A 14,516-nucleotide genomic window follows, 5' to 3' on the forward strand; every position below is an offset into this window, starting at 1 on the left:
AAAAAACTTGGGGTCAATCGCACCCCATGAGCCAGCGCCAATCCCCTCAGTGGCCACACACAAAAAAAAAAAAAAAAAAAACTTGGGGTCAATCGAACCCCACGAACCAGCGGGAGGAAGGTGGTTGCTAAATAAGTGGCGCCCCTGGTGGCTGAGGGCAATAAAAGAGAATGGGGTATTAGTGACCCCTAGAGGCAGGGTATAGAAATGAACGGTGGAAAACAAGACCCCTGGTGGTCGGGGGGTATAACTAAAATGGAGAAATGGCGGCCTCTGCTGGACGGGGACAAAAAGAAAAGGGGGGTTTGGCGCCCTCTACCAGTCGGGGATATAGAGGGTGCCTGAAACGTACAAAAAAATTTTTTCAGGAACTCGACCCTCTTCGATTGCGGGAGGGTGTACGGGGTGTACCTGTCTGGGGTCAATACCAAAGGGGGGTATGCGTTTTTAAAATGACCCCCCCTCCTTACCTTTTTTTTAATCCATGCTTTTCTTTCCCCCTAAGACAGCACAAGGGTTAATCATTTACCTTTAAAGCATACCACAGCCTGTGGTTGAGAGACTAATAAAATCAATAATTTCCAGCCAATTTTGGGATAGAATATTTTAAATTCATCCTTTTCACGCTGCATATTTTTATGGTGCACCGTGTGAAGCAAAGTGAAATTCTTCATTGAATTTGATCCCTTACACCCTACACTGTAAATGAGACCAGGAGACCAGACTTGGTGACAAAAAATAAAACATTTAATAAACAAATTGAAACATGACAAAACTATGGGTCAAAACAAAAAGGTGATACAACAGAGCAGATGACTTGACAAGGATGACCAGAAACGTGTGCATTTCTGATTATTGAGACTGAATTAACTCCATAAGAAACCAAGACACTTAAATTGGCTGAGGGTAATTAACTGAACTGAAGACAGCTGTGGATCATGAACCTGAAACTGGAGTGACTGACAAATGAAAACCAAAAACATGACCAAGAATAAAACCACGGAATCCTTACAACCTCGCTGGGATTTTAGATGCAGGTCTTACCTTTGAAGCACACAAACCAAGTTACAGAGACAAGACTGCCTCTCATCATCTTAGAAATATTGCCCGAGTGAGACCCTTTCTCTCCAAAGCCAGTACTGAAATATTAATCCACGCTTTTATGACACCTATAGATTATTGTAATGCTCTTCTTTATGGTATTAAGAAAAATATTATCAATCGGCTGCAGCTTGTTTAAAACTCAGCTGTACGCCTTTTTACTATAACCAGAAAGAAAGGGCATATTATTTTGAAATCTTTGCACTGGCTGCCAGTCAGCTTTAGGATCGATTTTAAGGTTCTTTTATTGGTTTATGAAAGCTTATATGGAATGGGTGCTTCATTTTTATCAGATTTACTTTTAGTTTATGATCCTGCCAGAGCCCTCAGGTCCTCTGGTGCAGGTCTGCTGCTGGTCCCAGAAGTCAGAACTAAAACCCACTGCGAGGCCTCATTTCAGCAATGACGGCCTCACCTGTGGAACAGTCTGCCTAAGGATGTGAGAGCTTCATTCACTATGGAGGTTTTTCAGAAAAAAAAATCAAAACTCACCTTTTTAGTAACGCTTTTATGTATTTTTTACGTGTCCACATGTTGTAGATCGGTTCTCTACATGTGTGTTGGGTGTTTGTGTTTTTTTTCTCACCCTCCACGGGCGGTTTGTTCTTCAATGTCGAGTCCTTGGAATAATATATATATATATGTGTGTATATATATATATATATATATATATATATATATAGATATAGATATAGATATATAGATATAGATATATTTATAGATATATAAAACATTATAAATATAGCAAAAAAGTGTTAAACAACTGAAAATATGTCATATTCTAGGTTCACACTGTGAGTGGGAACCAGGCAGATGTGGGGGTGTTTTGCTGGTGACACTGTTGGGGATTTATTCCAAATTGAAGGCATTCTGAACCAGCATGGCTACTACAGCATCTTGCAGCGGTATGCTATTCCATGCGGTTTGCGTTTAGTTGGACCATCATTTCTTTTTAAACACGACAATGACCCCAAACACACCTCCAAGCTGTGTAAGGGCTATTTGACCAAGAAGGAGAGTGATGGGGGGCTGCACCAGATGACCTGGCCTCCACAGTCACTGGACCCGAACCCATGGAGATGGTTTGGGGTGAGCTGGACCGCAGAGTGAAGGCAAAAGGGTCAACAAGTGCTAAGCATTCTGGGAACTCCTTCAAGACTGTTGGAAGACCATTTCAGGTGACTACCTCTAGAAGCTCATCAACAGAATACTAAGAGTGTGCAAAGCAGTAATCAAATCAAAAGGTGGCTACTATGAAGAACCTACAATATGACATATTTTCAGTTGTTTCACACTTTTTTGTTACATGTTGTTCACTGTCTCTCATATTATGAATTAGCGTAGGTGGGTTAATTGGTCACCATTTTATATATATATATATATATATATATTTATATATATATATATATATATAAATTACCAATGACATTGCTTGTCATTAATTGTTCATTCCTCCCTAGGAATTGAACACTGGATTTCTTCGTGCCAGTCCTGCACCTTTCCAACCGAGCTACCCAGCCAGGTTAACATCTAGAGCAAAAGAGTATTCAGTCAGACACCAATTGTGCAAGAGGGGTCTGTAATTTTCATCATAGATATACCTCAACTATAAGAGACAAAATGAGAAAAATATCCAGAAAATCACATTGATATTTTAAAATGTATTTATAAATTATGGAAATTTTATGGTGATTGTTAAATTTAACAAGTTTATTTTAATTGTTGTTGTGGGTCTTTTTCTTCCTTTGATTTACTTAAAACAATACTTGGTCCACCCTGTTAAAGTTGTATTTATTTTTTTATATTTTTTGATAATCTTAAGGGATTCATTCATTCATCTTCTTCCATTTAAACCCTTCCAGTGTCACGGAAGCCTATCCTGCCCTTTTGTGGGTGAATCTCAAAGGATGTCAAATGAAATTGTCCTTTGAGAATTGCATAAGACTTTGCATTATGGGTGAAAAAAACTTCCATGTTGTGACATGGCGGATTTTTTTTTGTAATTTATAAAGCGGATGTATGACAAATTCTTTTTCCTGATCAGAAAGAAAATATGTGAAATGTGCATTTGTACTATGACCTTCTTTCTAAAATGTATATTTTGTTAATTACTGTCTGTACATACTTGTGCCAAACTCCATGCTACTGTGACTAGGAAATTTCCTATTCGTGGGATTAATAAACAAATCTAATCTAATCTGTGTTTTCTTTTCTTACCTCCACTCTGCCTTCTCTGCATTTTTCTTATTTCATTTTCTGCCTTAATGATCTTTTTTATCAAACTTGCTCTGCTTAAGCATCAGCTCAATACCTAATTCACACTTCTGAGAGAAAGAGCGGATCTTAAAACCAAATAATGAAGATGATCACTTGAGCAGCATTCCTTTATTGCTCTTTCCTTTAATTTTCAGTGAAATAGATTAACAACAGCAAAAAGCTAATTAATGCAGCTCCTCTGAACCACTCACAATACTGTGTTAATGCTGCAGCTTTCATTTGAATTAATACATCGGCTTTCCAAACTAAATAAATGAAAGCCAGCTTTGTTAAAAAGCTTGCCCATTTGGTAATCCGCACTTAATTACAAATAAAAGCATCACCTACAAAGTGTGACTGCCTTTCATGACAAGCTTGGTTGTTTTGGTTATTCTCAGTTTTGGTTATTTTAAAAAAATTGGATTCTTTGGGGGATTTAATCATTTAGCTGCTCCTATAGTCTGACATCACTCAGTTTGTAAGCCTCTGACAAGATGAAGAAATGCAAGGTGAAGATGATCTGCAGCCCTGAGTCCTTTGGCTTCTCTTTTGTGTCCTCTCTGTGACAAGTGAGCATCTGGCAGACCGTAGCTTTCCATGCCGCTCTCTATATATTCCTGTCATTTTCTCTATTGGTTTCTGCTGAAGCTCAACAAAGGGGGAGCCGGCAGACAAATTCATTCAAGCAGAACACAGAGCACGGATGTAAGGCAGCTCATTTTAGCAGCAGTATGTCGGCAAAATTGCTTCTGTTTTCATGCCTGTCCTATTGATTCTGTATGATTTGACTATCTGATGCCAGCTTATAAAAAAATACTGTACTGTGTATATATATTTTTAAAAAATAATTCAATTGGAAGTGTTAACCATTTTCTTTCTTAGATCAGCAAAATGCAATGATTTAATAAGACAAATTTACAGGCGTAAAAAACTCCCAAACCAAAATGTGCTGATCAGTGAAAGCTGGTTTGCTGGAGTAACCACTAAAGCAGTTTTCTTTTCAACCCTTTTTTGAGCCAAGGCACACTTTATCCTTGACAAAAATCCAACGGCACACCAGCATCCAGAAATTAAAAAAAGAGAAACTCCTCGTCTGTATTGATGTATAGTCCCTCAAAAATCTCACATGCATTTTTGTTATAATTGTGGCAGAAAAAGCTGGAAGTTGCAGCTGTTTTTTTCTAAAAGATGCAATAAAAGTTAAGTTAGTTTTCTGTAATAATTTCCAACTAAATTATTGGAAATTTTACCCTGGTAGTTGTTTTTTCCTTCAGTTTATTAACATGCAATTTTATGTACCCGCACAAAAAACCTAAATATAGTCTTTCTAAATAGTGAATATTATTTTTTATATTTTTTTCAATGTTGGTGCAAAGGCTAAAGACAAGCCTTAGCTGGTATTTTTGCTAGAACTGAGAGACTTTATGAGCAGAATCGGAATAAGGAAGTGACGACTTTAACCACTTCTGATTGGTCAGACTGATGACGTGTGATTGAGACTCCAAGAATGATTGGCGGAGACAGTTAAAGAGGCGGGACTTTTCCGAAAACACAGCTGAAGCTGTGGCTAACTCGCAGTACCATCATTCTTCTCAAAATGTCTTTAATAGGATCAAATAAACACAAAGAAAAAGTATTTTATGATCTTTCATATTCCTAATTTCTCAGTGTTTTATCAGCACCTGTTTGGATGAACACAGAGCTGATATCCTGGAGATGGGAAATGTTTTTAGATCAGTGAATGGGTCATTTCCCACGGTACACCAGGGGCCTGTTTCAGAAAGGAGGTTAAGTGTAAACTCTGAGTGCGTTAACCCTGAAATTAGGGAAACCCTGGGTTTTCCGTTTCAGAATGGGAGGTTTTTTAAACCAGAGAAAGCAGAGTAAGTCAAACCCGTTTCTGAAAAAGAGGTAACTTAAACTCAGAGTCAGTGTCCATGGTTACTTACGCTGTGAACCTAACCTGCTCGGGAGCAGGTTTTATCCTCTAAACTCAAGGTTTCTACCGGTCCCCTCCCCTATTTAAAGACGAAGCGGTATTTTTCGCTTTAACCTTCATTGCCCACATTTCCGTCACACAGAGACAAGTAACAAGAATGGCTTGTCCTTTTTTGGAGGATCCAGTAGACGAGGAGGCTGCATTAATTCCTAGAGAATTACATTTATGTCGTGTGAGGATTTTGAGACCTAGACTCGAGTTTTTGTCAGTTCCCCATACATTTTTGTTTGAGCGTTACCGTTTTTCGTTGCAGTCAATGACATATATACACAATCTCATCCAGCCTTACATTACTAACATCAGCCATCGTGGACGTGCTCTTACATCCGAGCAGATACTTTGTGCAGCTTTACGTTTCTTTGCTAATGGAAGCTTTCTGCACAGTATCGGGGATGCGGAGCATATTAGTAAAGCCACTGTATGCAGAGCTGTTCGGAAAGTGTGCCTCGCTCTCAAGCGCTTTCTGCGAATTCTTATAGTGTTTCCTGGGCACAAACCCCTGAGAGCCATCAAAGAGGAGTTTCACAGGATTGCTGGTTTGTAGTGTTCAAATCAGTTCAAATGTGTCTATGCTGAACAATTATGTTCACTTAATAATGTCTTACTGCATCCTCTGAAAGTGACCTAATTAAAATTACCTTCAGGTTTTCCAAATGTGGTTGGATGCATTGATGGCACACATATACCCATCATTGCACCAACTGAAAATGAGGCGGACTATGTAAACAGAAAGTCAATCCACAGTATTAATGTGCAGGTAAATAGAGTTACATGCAGTTTATGATGGTGAATCAACCTAGCAATGCTACATTTGAAATGTCTTATTCTTTCCACTGTAAATATTATAGGTGATGCTGCACATATCATCACCAATGTTGAAGCCAAGTGGCCCGGCTCTGTTCATGACTCACGAATATTTCGTGAGTCCACCCTAAGCAACAGACTGGAATGTGGTAAGTAAATGTATGCACTACATTTACACATGCACTTAAATGTAGCACATAAGCAATATGATTTTTGTTTTTGTCTTTTTTTAATACAGGAGAGATTGATGGCTTTCTGCTAGGGGATAAAGGTTACACATGCCAACCTAAACTTCTAACCCCTCACCCAGAACCTGAACAAGGCCCACAGCAGCGCTTTAATTTGGCACACAGCAGGACTAGAGCCAGGGTGGAGATGACCATAGGCCTGTTGAAAGCACGTTTCCAGTGCCTACGTCACCTCAGGGTCTCCCCTGAGAGGGCCTGTGACATCATTGTGGCATGTGTAGTTCTCCATAATATTGCCATATTTAGAGGGGAACAACACCCTGCCCTACACATACAAGACCCAGAGGAAGACCCCAACCACCCTCCACATTTCCAGGATGGAAGGGTGGTCCGAGACCTTATATTCCACCATTCCTTCTCAGATTGAATCAACCACCACAACAAGAAGAAAAAAAAATATTAACAAAAAAGAATCCCACAACGAATAAATACAAGTCATAATTTATTTGGTCGTCCTTATTTCCTACAAATTGAAAAGCAACAGTAAGAATTCAATATTCATCCAAAACCTTTATAGAATTCACCAATCACAATACACACCATACCTGTAGCTTGTGTTTTAGGATCTCAATTTCCAGATCTGACTTAAGGATCTGTCGATCTAAGTAGGACATCTCTTTATCAGTTTTCCCAATTTGTTTAATAAGATGAAGTCTATATAACTCCTTAACTGGTAACTGAAAATACAGTAGTGTGAGGTTAAATCGTGTTCATTCAACATGAATTCCATAGAATAAGACTCTGGCATTTACTGTAAGTCACTGAACTGTGTTCATCCGTGCAGAGGAGTTTGATGGACCTTCCACCTCCAGATTAGATATGTATTGCTATGTAGATGTTCCATATGTCAAATATTGTCAACAAAGCCTACATCAATGACATGCTCAAATTTTACCAGATTGAATTATGTTTTTATACTTCATTTTTAACTGCTGCCATGTTCTTTTAATTCTTGCAGGATTGCATCTACATGAAAATGAAATCAGGGACATTGGATTAGATTAATGTAACAATTACTTTTAGGAAACACAATTTGCTAGTACTGCTTACTTTCTTTATCCCATATAAACCTATACCACTTGATCAATACAAGGGTAGACATAAGCGCACTTTTAAAAACACAATTGAATGTATTAATATTAAACTGACCAACGTTTGTCAAGAGGGGAAGGTTAACAAAAAAGTCCTCTAAACATTACCGACGTTAAATGCATTTTTCCCCCAGATTGGTTCTGTACACTATGCAGCATTTCATGCATTTACACCAGGAATAACACTTCAAAAGTACACCTAAATATCACCATTTTTTATTTCACACCTTATTACAGCCAATATTTTATAACAATGATTTAAATGCAAACTTGCGCATTAACTTGAGCAGCTATGTTTTCCCACGCTAACTGTCTCTGTTTTGCAGATGCAGCGGTGTTGCTTGTCTTCCGGAATATGTGCTCATATTCACTGTAACTCTGCAGCAGCACGTCAAGTTCAGCTGGCGAAAAATATGCAGACCTCTTTTTTTCCACAGTTGCCATGGTGACTCGTAATATCTGCGCTCCATTGATAATGGCTTCTTATAGTCACGGTGCGCACGCTTAACTCCGAATCAGTCCACTCAGAGTTGATTGACCTAGCTCCGATCAGCTGCTCTGAAACAGAAAACTCAGAGTTGTTAATCTCTCGATAGACCAACTCAGAGTTCAGGTTTAACCTCAGAGTTGGTTGAACCTCCTTTCGGAAACAGGCCCCTGACCACACTTGCCGTGGCACACTAGTTGAAAAACACTGCCCTAAGGGGATGTGCTGAAAGGTGACAACAACAAATGGTGTGCAGTGGTCCATCATTAGAGAAGTTACGCTCTAAAAATAACCCACAATTGGTGAAATCCAAAGTCTGGTGTTTTTTTTTTGTTTTTTACAAATATTCTTGATTTTTTTAAGGCCATTGAAACTCCTTACGACCCACTTTATACACTTTTCTCTCTTATTTAAACTCTCAAAATCCAAACCTTTATTATAGAATGAAACCAAAGATCTGGTCTCAAAGATTTAAGTAAATTTGGTTAGCTAAACACGTTCTGTACTTTACAGGAGACAAGGAAAAGAGATTGATTGACAACGGTCTACAGCCAATAAGGACACAGAACACAATGCACTGAATAAAAACGTGCAAAATTGCACACAAAAATATGCACAGCTGATGACTGGGATTACATAGTCTTTTCTACCTTGATTAAGGCCCAAAGAGCTTTGCAGTCAGTGTATCTTTCACAAGCATTCACACACTGATGGTGGCTCCGCTGTCATCCAATGCACTAATCTAAATGAAATCAATATTTGGTGTTTTCATCCTTTGACTTTAAAACAGCATAACCTTCACTCAACTTTTGAAGGAACTCAGTTGGTAGCTTCTTCCAAACACCTTTGAGAAGTCAGCACAGATCTATAGATGTTGGCTTTCTCAAATCAATCAGAGGCCAACACTGTCTGTCTGCATAAGCAGTCATCCCCCACCCCCACCGCTTGCCCCTCCTTTCCTTGTTTCACCAGGCAGCTGAGGGATTCATTAAAGAGCCACATAATACACTAAAGGCAGGATTGTTTGTTGTGTTGTTGACATTTTTGTTTTCACTGGTATTGAAAGCATCAACCCCCCGTGAACCGCCACCTTAACGTGGTGGGGGAGTTTGAGAGCTCGGGTGATCCCAGGAACTAAGCTGTCTGGGGCTTAAGCCCCTGGTAGGGTCTCCCATGGCAGACAGGTTCTGGGTGACAAGCCAGACAAAGAGCGGTTCATAACCCCCTTATGATAAGAAAGAACAAGGACCCGATTACGTCACCCGGATTGACGTCACCGGGGCCCCGCTCTGGAGCCATGCCCAAGGTCGGGGCTCGCAGGCGAGCGCCTGGTGGCCGGGGCTCTTCCCACGGGCCCTGGTCGGGCACAGCCCGAAGGAGCGACGTGGGACCACTCTCCCATGGGCCCACCACCCGTAGGAGACCTCAAAAGGGGCCGGTGCAATGTGGTTTGGGTGGCAGTCGAGGGCGGGTGCCTCGGCGGCCCAAACCCCGATCATCGAACCTGGCTTTTGGGACATGGAATGTCACCTCTCTGGGAGGGAAGGAGCCTGAGCTGGTGCGAGAGGTTGAGAGATACCGTCTAGATATAGTGGGGCTCACCTCCACACATAGCCTGGGCTCTGAAAGTCAGTCCTTAGAGAGGGGTTGGACTCTCTACCACTCTGGAGTTGCCCAAGGTGAGAGGCGGCGGGCTGGCGTGGGCTTACTCGTGAGCCCCCAGCTCAGCCGCCAAGTGTTGGAGTTCACACCGGTGGACGAGAGGGTCATGTCCCTCCGCCTCCGGGTGGGGGACAGGTCTCTAACTGTGGTTTTGTCTTACGGGCCGAACAGCAGTTCGGAGTACCAGGCCTTCTTGGTGTCTCTCGAAGGGGTACTGGAAAGTGCCCCAACGGGGGACTCCATTGTCTTCCTGGGGGACTTCAATGCCCACGTGGGCAATGACAGTGGCACCTGGAGGGGTGTGATTCAAATCAAATCAAACTATATTTAAAAAGCACTTTTCATATACAAATATAACACAAAGTGCTTTACATTAAAACACAACAAAATATAAAAACAAGCATTGACGATTTAAAAATAAATAAAATAAAAATAAATAAATAAATAGGGCCCCCCTCCCCGTACCTAGCCCCCCACTCCTTTCACACCTCCCACCCCCTAAGTGATGGCAAAGGACAATGAGAAATAGGCTGAGCACAAAAACAGGATGCTGGAAACGCTAATAACTGGAACTTCCCCCTCCGTGAACAGCCGCATAGACAGCCAAATGCAGCTTCACAGGCGGGGACCACTCCACCACAGCTGTGATGCAGGTCCCCATCTAGAGCCGCAGTGGCTGAACAGCAGCCGACCCAGAGGGAGAGGTTCCAGCTGAGGAAGCACCGGAAATAAAAATGAATAAAAATGAGAATAAACAAGTAAACATATTGATAAAAAAAATAAAACATTAAAATAAGGTGCGTTAAAATCAGATTCAAGTTCATAAAACAAGATAAAATGGATGAATAAATAAATAAAATAAAAAGTACTTATAAATAAATAAATGAATAAATACATAAAAGTAGTAAAAAATTAGCTAAAAGCCAGGTTAAAAAGATGGGTCTTGAGCCTTTTCTTAAAAGCATTAATGCTCTATGCGGCTCTCAGGTCCTCCGGCAGACTGTTCCATAAACGGGGACCATAGTGCTGAAATGCAGCCTCCCCATAGGTTTTAGTTTTTACAGTTGGAATTGTTAACAGACCAGTGCCAGAGGATCTCAGGGTCTGCGAGGGTTCATATCTTACTAAAAGATCTGATAAATAAGAAGGCGCAAGACAGTTAAGACATTTAAAAACTGTTAAAAGTATCTTAAAATCAATCCTGAAGCATATGGGGAGCCAATGCAGCGATTTTAAAATTGGGGTGATGTGAGCTTGCCTCCTGGTCTTTTTAAAAACTCGTGCAGCAGAATTTTGGAAAAGCTGAAGGTTCCTAATGTTAGTTTTTTTGAAGACCAGCAAGCAGGGCATTAAAATAATCTATTTTACTCATGATAAAAACATGCATTAGCATCTCCATATTAGCAAAAGAGAGTAGCCAGATTTCTGAGATGATAAAAACCAGTTTTAACCACCTGTTTTATATGGGGGATAAAAGTTAACTTAGAGTCGAAGATAACACCCAGGTTTCTGACTGTTTCTGAATGACTTAATGAAAGTTCCTGTAGCTTCAGAAACTGTTTCTCCCTCTTGGCTTCAGGACCGATAACAAAAATTTCCGTTTTGTCCTGGTTGAGCTGCAGAAAATTATTTGCCATCCATAATTTCACATCTAAAATACAGTTAAAAAGTGCTTTTATTGGTCTTGTGTCATCAGGAGACATAGCTATGTACAGCTGGGTATCATCAGCATAGCTATGAAAGCTGATGTTGTGGGTTCTGATGACATTCCCCAGAGGAAGCATGTAAATGTTAAAAAGTAAGGGGCCAAGGATGGAACCTTGAGGCACACCACAATTAATTTCATGGACCCCAGAGAAGTGTGTGTCCATGCTTACCATAAAGTTTCTCTCCATGAGATACGATTCAAACCACTTGAGAACAGTCCCTGAAAGGCCAAGACTTTTAAGTCTGTTTACAAGGATCAGGTGATCAACAGTATCAAATGCTGCACTTAGATCTAGTAGAACTAGTACTGAGATCTGACCTGAATCCAAGGCACATCTGACATCATTAACGATTTTTAACAAGGCTGTCTCTGTGCTGTGGTTCGTCCTAAAACCAGACTGGTTTATCTCAAAAATGTTGTTTTGTAAGAGAAACTCGTTTAGCTGAATAAAAACAAGTTTTTCTAAAACCTTACTTAAAAATGGCAAGTTGGACACAGGTCTGTAGTTATTAAAAATTGAAGGGTCTGAATTAGTTTTCTTGAGTAACGGTTTCACCACTGCCGTTTTAAAGGCAGCAGGAAAAATACCCGTCTGTAGAGAGGAGTTCATGATATTTAAAATCTCACTCTCAAAAGACCAGTAAAAGGATTTAAAAAGTGATGTAGGGATGGGGTCTAAAAAACAAGTTGTTGGATTAACTTGGGAGAAAACTCGACCAAGTGTTGCAGCTTCAACCAGGTCAAAACTGTCCAGTGCTTCCTCAGGTAAAATCAAGCCATCATTACCAATAGAGAGGCTTTTCTGTTCTTTTATGATGTTAGATCTGACAGAATCGACCTTGCTCCTGAAGTGGTCTGCAAAGTCCTCACACAATGAGGCGGAGGCTGGCATTGTGTTTTTGATTGGTAGGAACGCCCCCCCTGATCTGAACCCGAGCGGTGTTTTGTTATTGGACTTCTGTCATAGTTTGTCCATAACGAACACCATGTTCGAGCACAAGGGTGTCCATCAATACACCTGGCATCAGGACACCCTAGGCAGGAGGTCAATGATCGACTTTGTAGTTGTTTCAGGCGACCTTCGGCCCTGTGTTTTGGACACTCGGGTGAAGAGAGGGGCGGAGTTGTTCACAGATCACTACCTGGTGGTGAGTTGGATTCGCTGGCGGGGAAGGAGGCCGGAAAGACTTGGAAGACCCAAACGTACTGTGAGGGTCTGCTGGGAATGTCTGGCTGAGCCCTCCGTCAGGGAAGTCTTTAACTCCCACATCCGGGAGAACTTCAAACAGGTACCGAGGGAGGTTGGGGACATTGAGTCCGAGTGGACCATGTTTTCCACCTCCATTGTCTCTGCTGCTGCTCGGAGCTGTGGTCGCAAGGTCTCTGGTGCCTGTCGCGGCGGTAACCCCCGAAACCGGTGGTGGACACCGGAAGTAAGGGATGCCGTCAAGCTGAAGAAGGAGTCCTACCAGGCCTGGCTGGCCTGCGGGACTCCAGAGGCAGCTGACAGATACCGGCAGTCTAAGCGAGCTGCGGCTCGGACTGTTGCGGACTGGCAAACCATCCGGTGACTCAGGAGGGGAAAGCAGTTCTCCACAGGCACCGTTTTCAGTGCAGGTGGGGAGCTGTTGACTTCGACTGGGGACATTGTCGGGCGGTGGAAGGAGTACTTTGAGGATCTCCTCAATCCCACTGACACGCCTTCTTTTGAAGAAGCGGAGAGTGAGGACTTTGGGGTGGGGCTGTCTATAACCCGGGCTGAAGTCACTGAGGTAGTCAACGAGCTCCTCAGTGGCAAGGCCCCGGGGGTGGATGAAGTCCGCCCTGAGCACCTCAAGTCTCTGGATGCTGTGGGAGTGTCTTGGCTGACACGTCTCTGCAGCATTGCGTGGCGGTCTGGAACCGTACCACTGGACTGGCAGACAGGGGTGGTGGTTGCCGTCTTTAAGAAGGGGGACCGGAGGGTGTGTCCCAAACATAGGGGAATTACACTCCTCAGCCTCCCTGGGAAAGTCTATGCCAGGGTACTGGAGAGGAGAGTCCGTCCGATAGTCGAACCTCGGATTCAGGAACAACAGTGCGGTTTCCGTCCTGGTCGTGGAACAGTGGACCACCTCTACACCCTATCTAGGGTGCTGGAGGGATTGTGGGAGTTCGCTCATTCAGTCCATATGTGCTTTGTGGATTTGGAGAAGGCGTTCGACCGCGTCCCCCGTGGCATCCTGTGGGGGATGCTCTGGGAGTATGGGGTCCGGGGAGCCTTACTGAGGGCTGTCCGGTCTCTGTATGACCGGAGTAGGAGCTTGGTTCGCATAGCCGGCAGTAAGACAGACCTGTTCCCGGTCCACGTTGGACTCCGGCAGGGCTGCCCTTTATCACCGGTTCTGTTCATAGTTTTTATGGACAGAATTTCTAGGCGCAGCCAGGGGCCGGAAGGGATCTGGATTGGGGACCACAGGATTTCCTCTCTGCTTTTTGCAGATGATTTTGTCCTGTTGGCTTCATCAAACCGGAGCCTCCAGCGTGCATTGGGGCGGTTTGCGGCCGAGTGTGAAGCGGCTGGGATGAGGGTCAGCACCGCTAAATCTGAGGCCATGGTCCTTGACCGGAGTAAGGTAGTTTGCCATCTCTCGGTGGGTGGAGTGTCCTTGCCCCAGGTGGAGGAGTTTAAATATCTTGGGGTCTTGTTCACGAGTGAGGGAAGATCGGAGCGTGAGATTGACAGGCGGATCGGAGCGGCGTCCGTAGTTATGCGGTCGCTCTATCGGTCCGTCGTGGTGAAGAAAGAGCTGAGCCGAAAAGCAAAGCTCTCAATTTACTGGTCGATCTTCGTTCCAATACTCACCTATGGTCTTGAGCTATGGGTCATGACTGAAAGAACGAGGTCCCGAATACAAGCGGCTGAAATGAGCTTCCTCCGTAGGGTGGCTGGGCGTTCCCTTAGAGATAGGGTGAGAAGCTCGGCCACCCGCGGGGAGCTCGGAGTAGAACCGCTTCTCCTCCACATCGAAAGGAGCCAGCTGAGGTGGCTCGGGCATCTAGTCCGGATGCCCCCTGGACGCCTCCCTGGAGAGGTGTTCCGGGCATGTCCCACTGGGCGGAGGCCCCGGGGAAGACCCAGGACACGCTGGAGAGACTACGTCTCTCGGCTGGCCTGGGA

At 43.0% G+C, this 14,516-nt stretch overlaps 1 protein-coding gene across 1 annotated transcript in view; it reads left to right on the forward strand.

Moving 5' to 3' along the window:
• Nucleotides 1–6,775, forward strand: part of LOC110014735 (putative nuclease HARBI1) — a 14,803-nt gene extending 8,028 nt beyond the window's left edge. The window contains exons 3-6 of the mRNA XM_023959444.1: nt 5,566–5,892; nt 6,001–6,129; nt 6,205–6,309; nt 6,399–6,775. Coding sequence (XP_023815212.1) covers nt 5,566–5,892; nt 6,001–6,129; nt 6,205–6,309; nt 6,399–6,775 — 938 coding nt within the window. The remainder of the gene's footprint in view (nt 1–5,565; nt 5,893–6,000; nt 6,130–6,204; nt 6,310–6,398) is intronic.
• Nucleotides 6,776–14,516: the final 7,741 nt, after the last annotated feature.

Source organism: Oryzias latipes, chromosome 10, assembly GCF_002234675.1.
Source record: "Oryzias latipes chromosome 10, ASM223467v1".
Taxonomy (NCBI): domain Eukaryota; kingdom Metazoa; phylum Chordata; class Actinopteri; order Beloniformes; family Adrianichthyidae; genus Oryzias; species Oryzias latipes.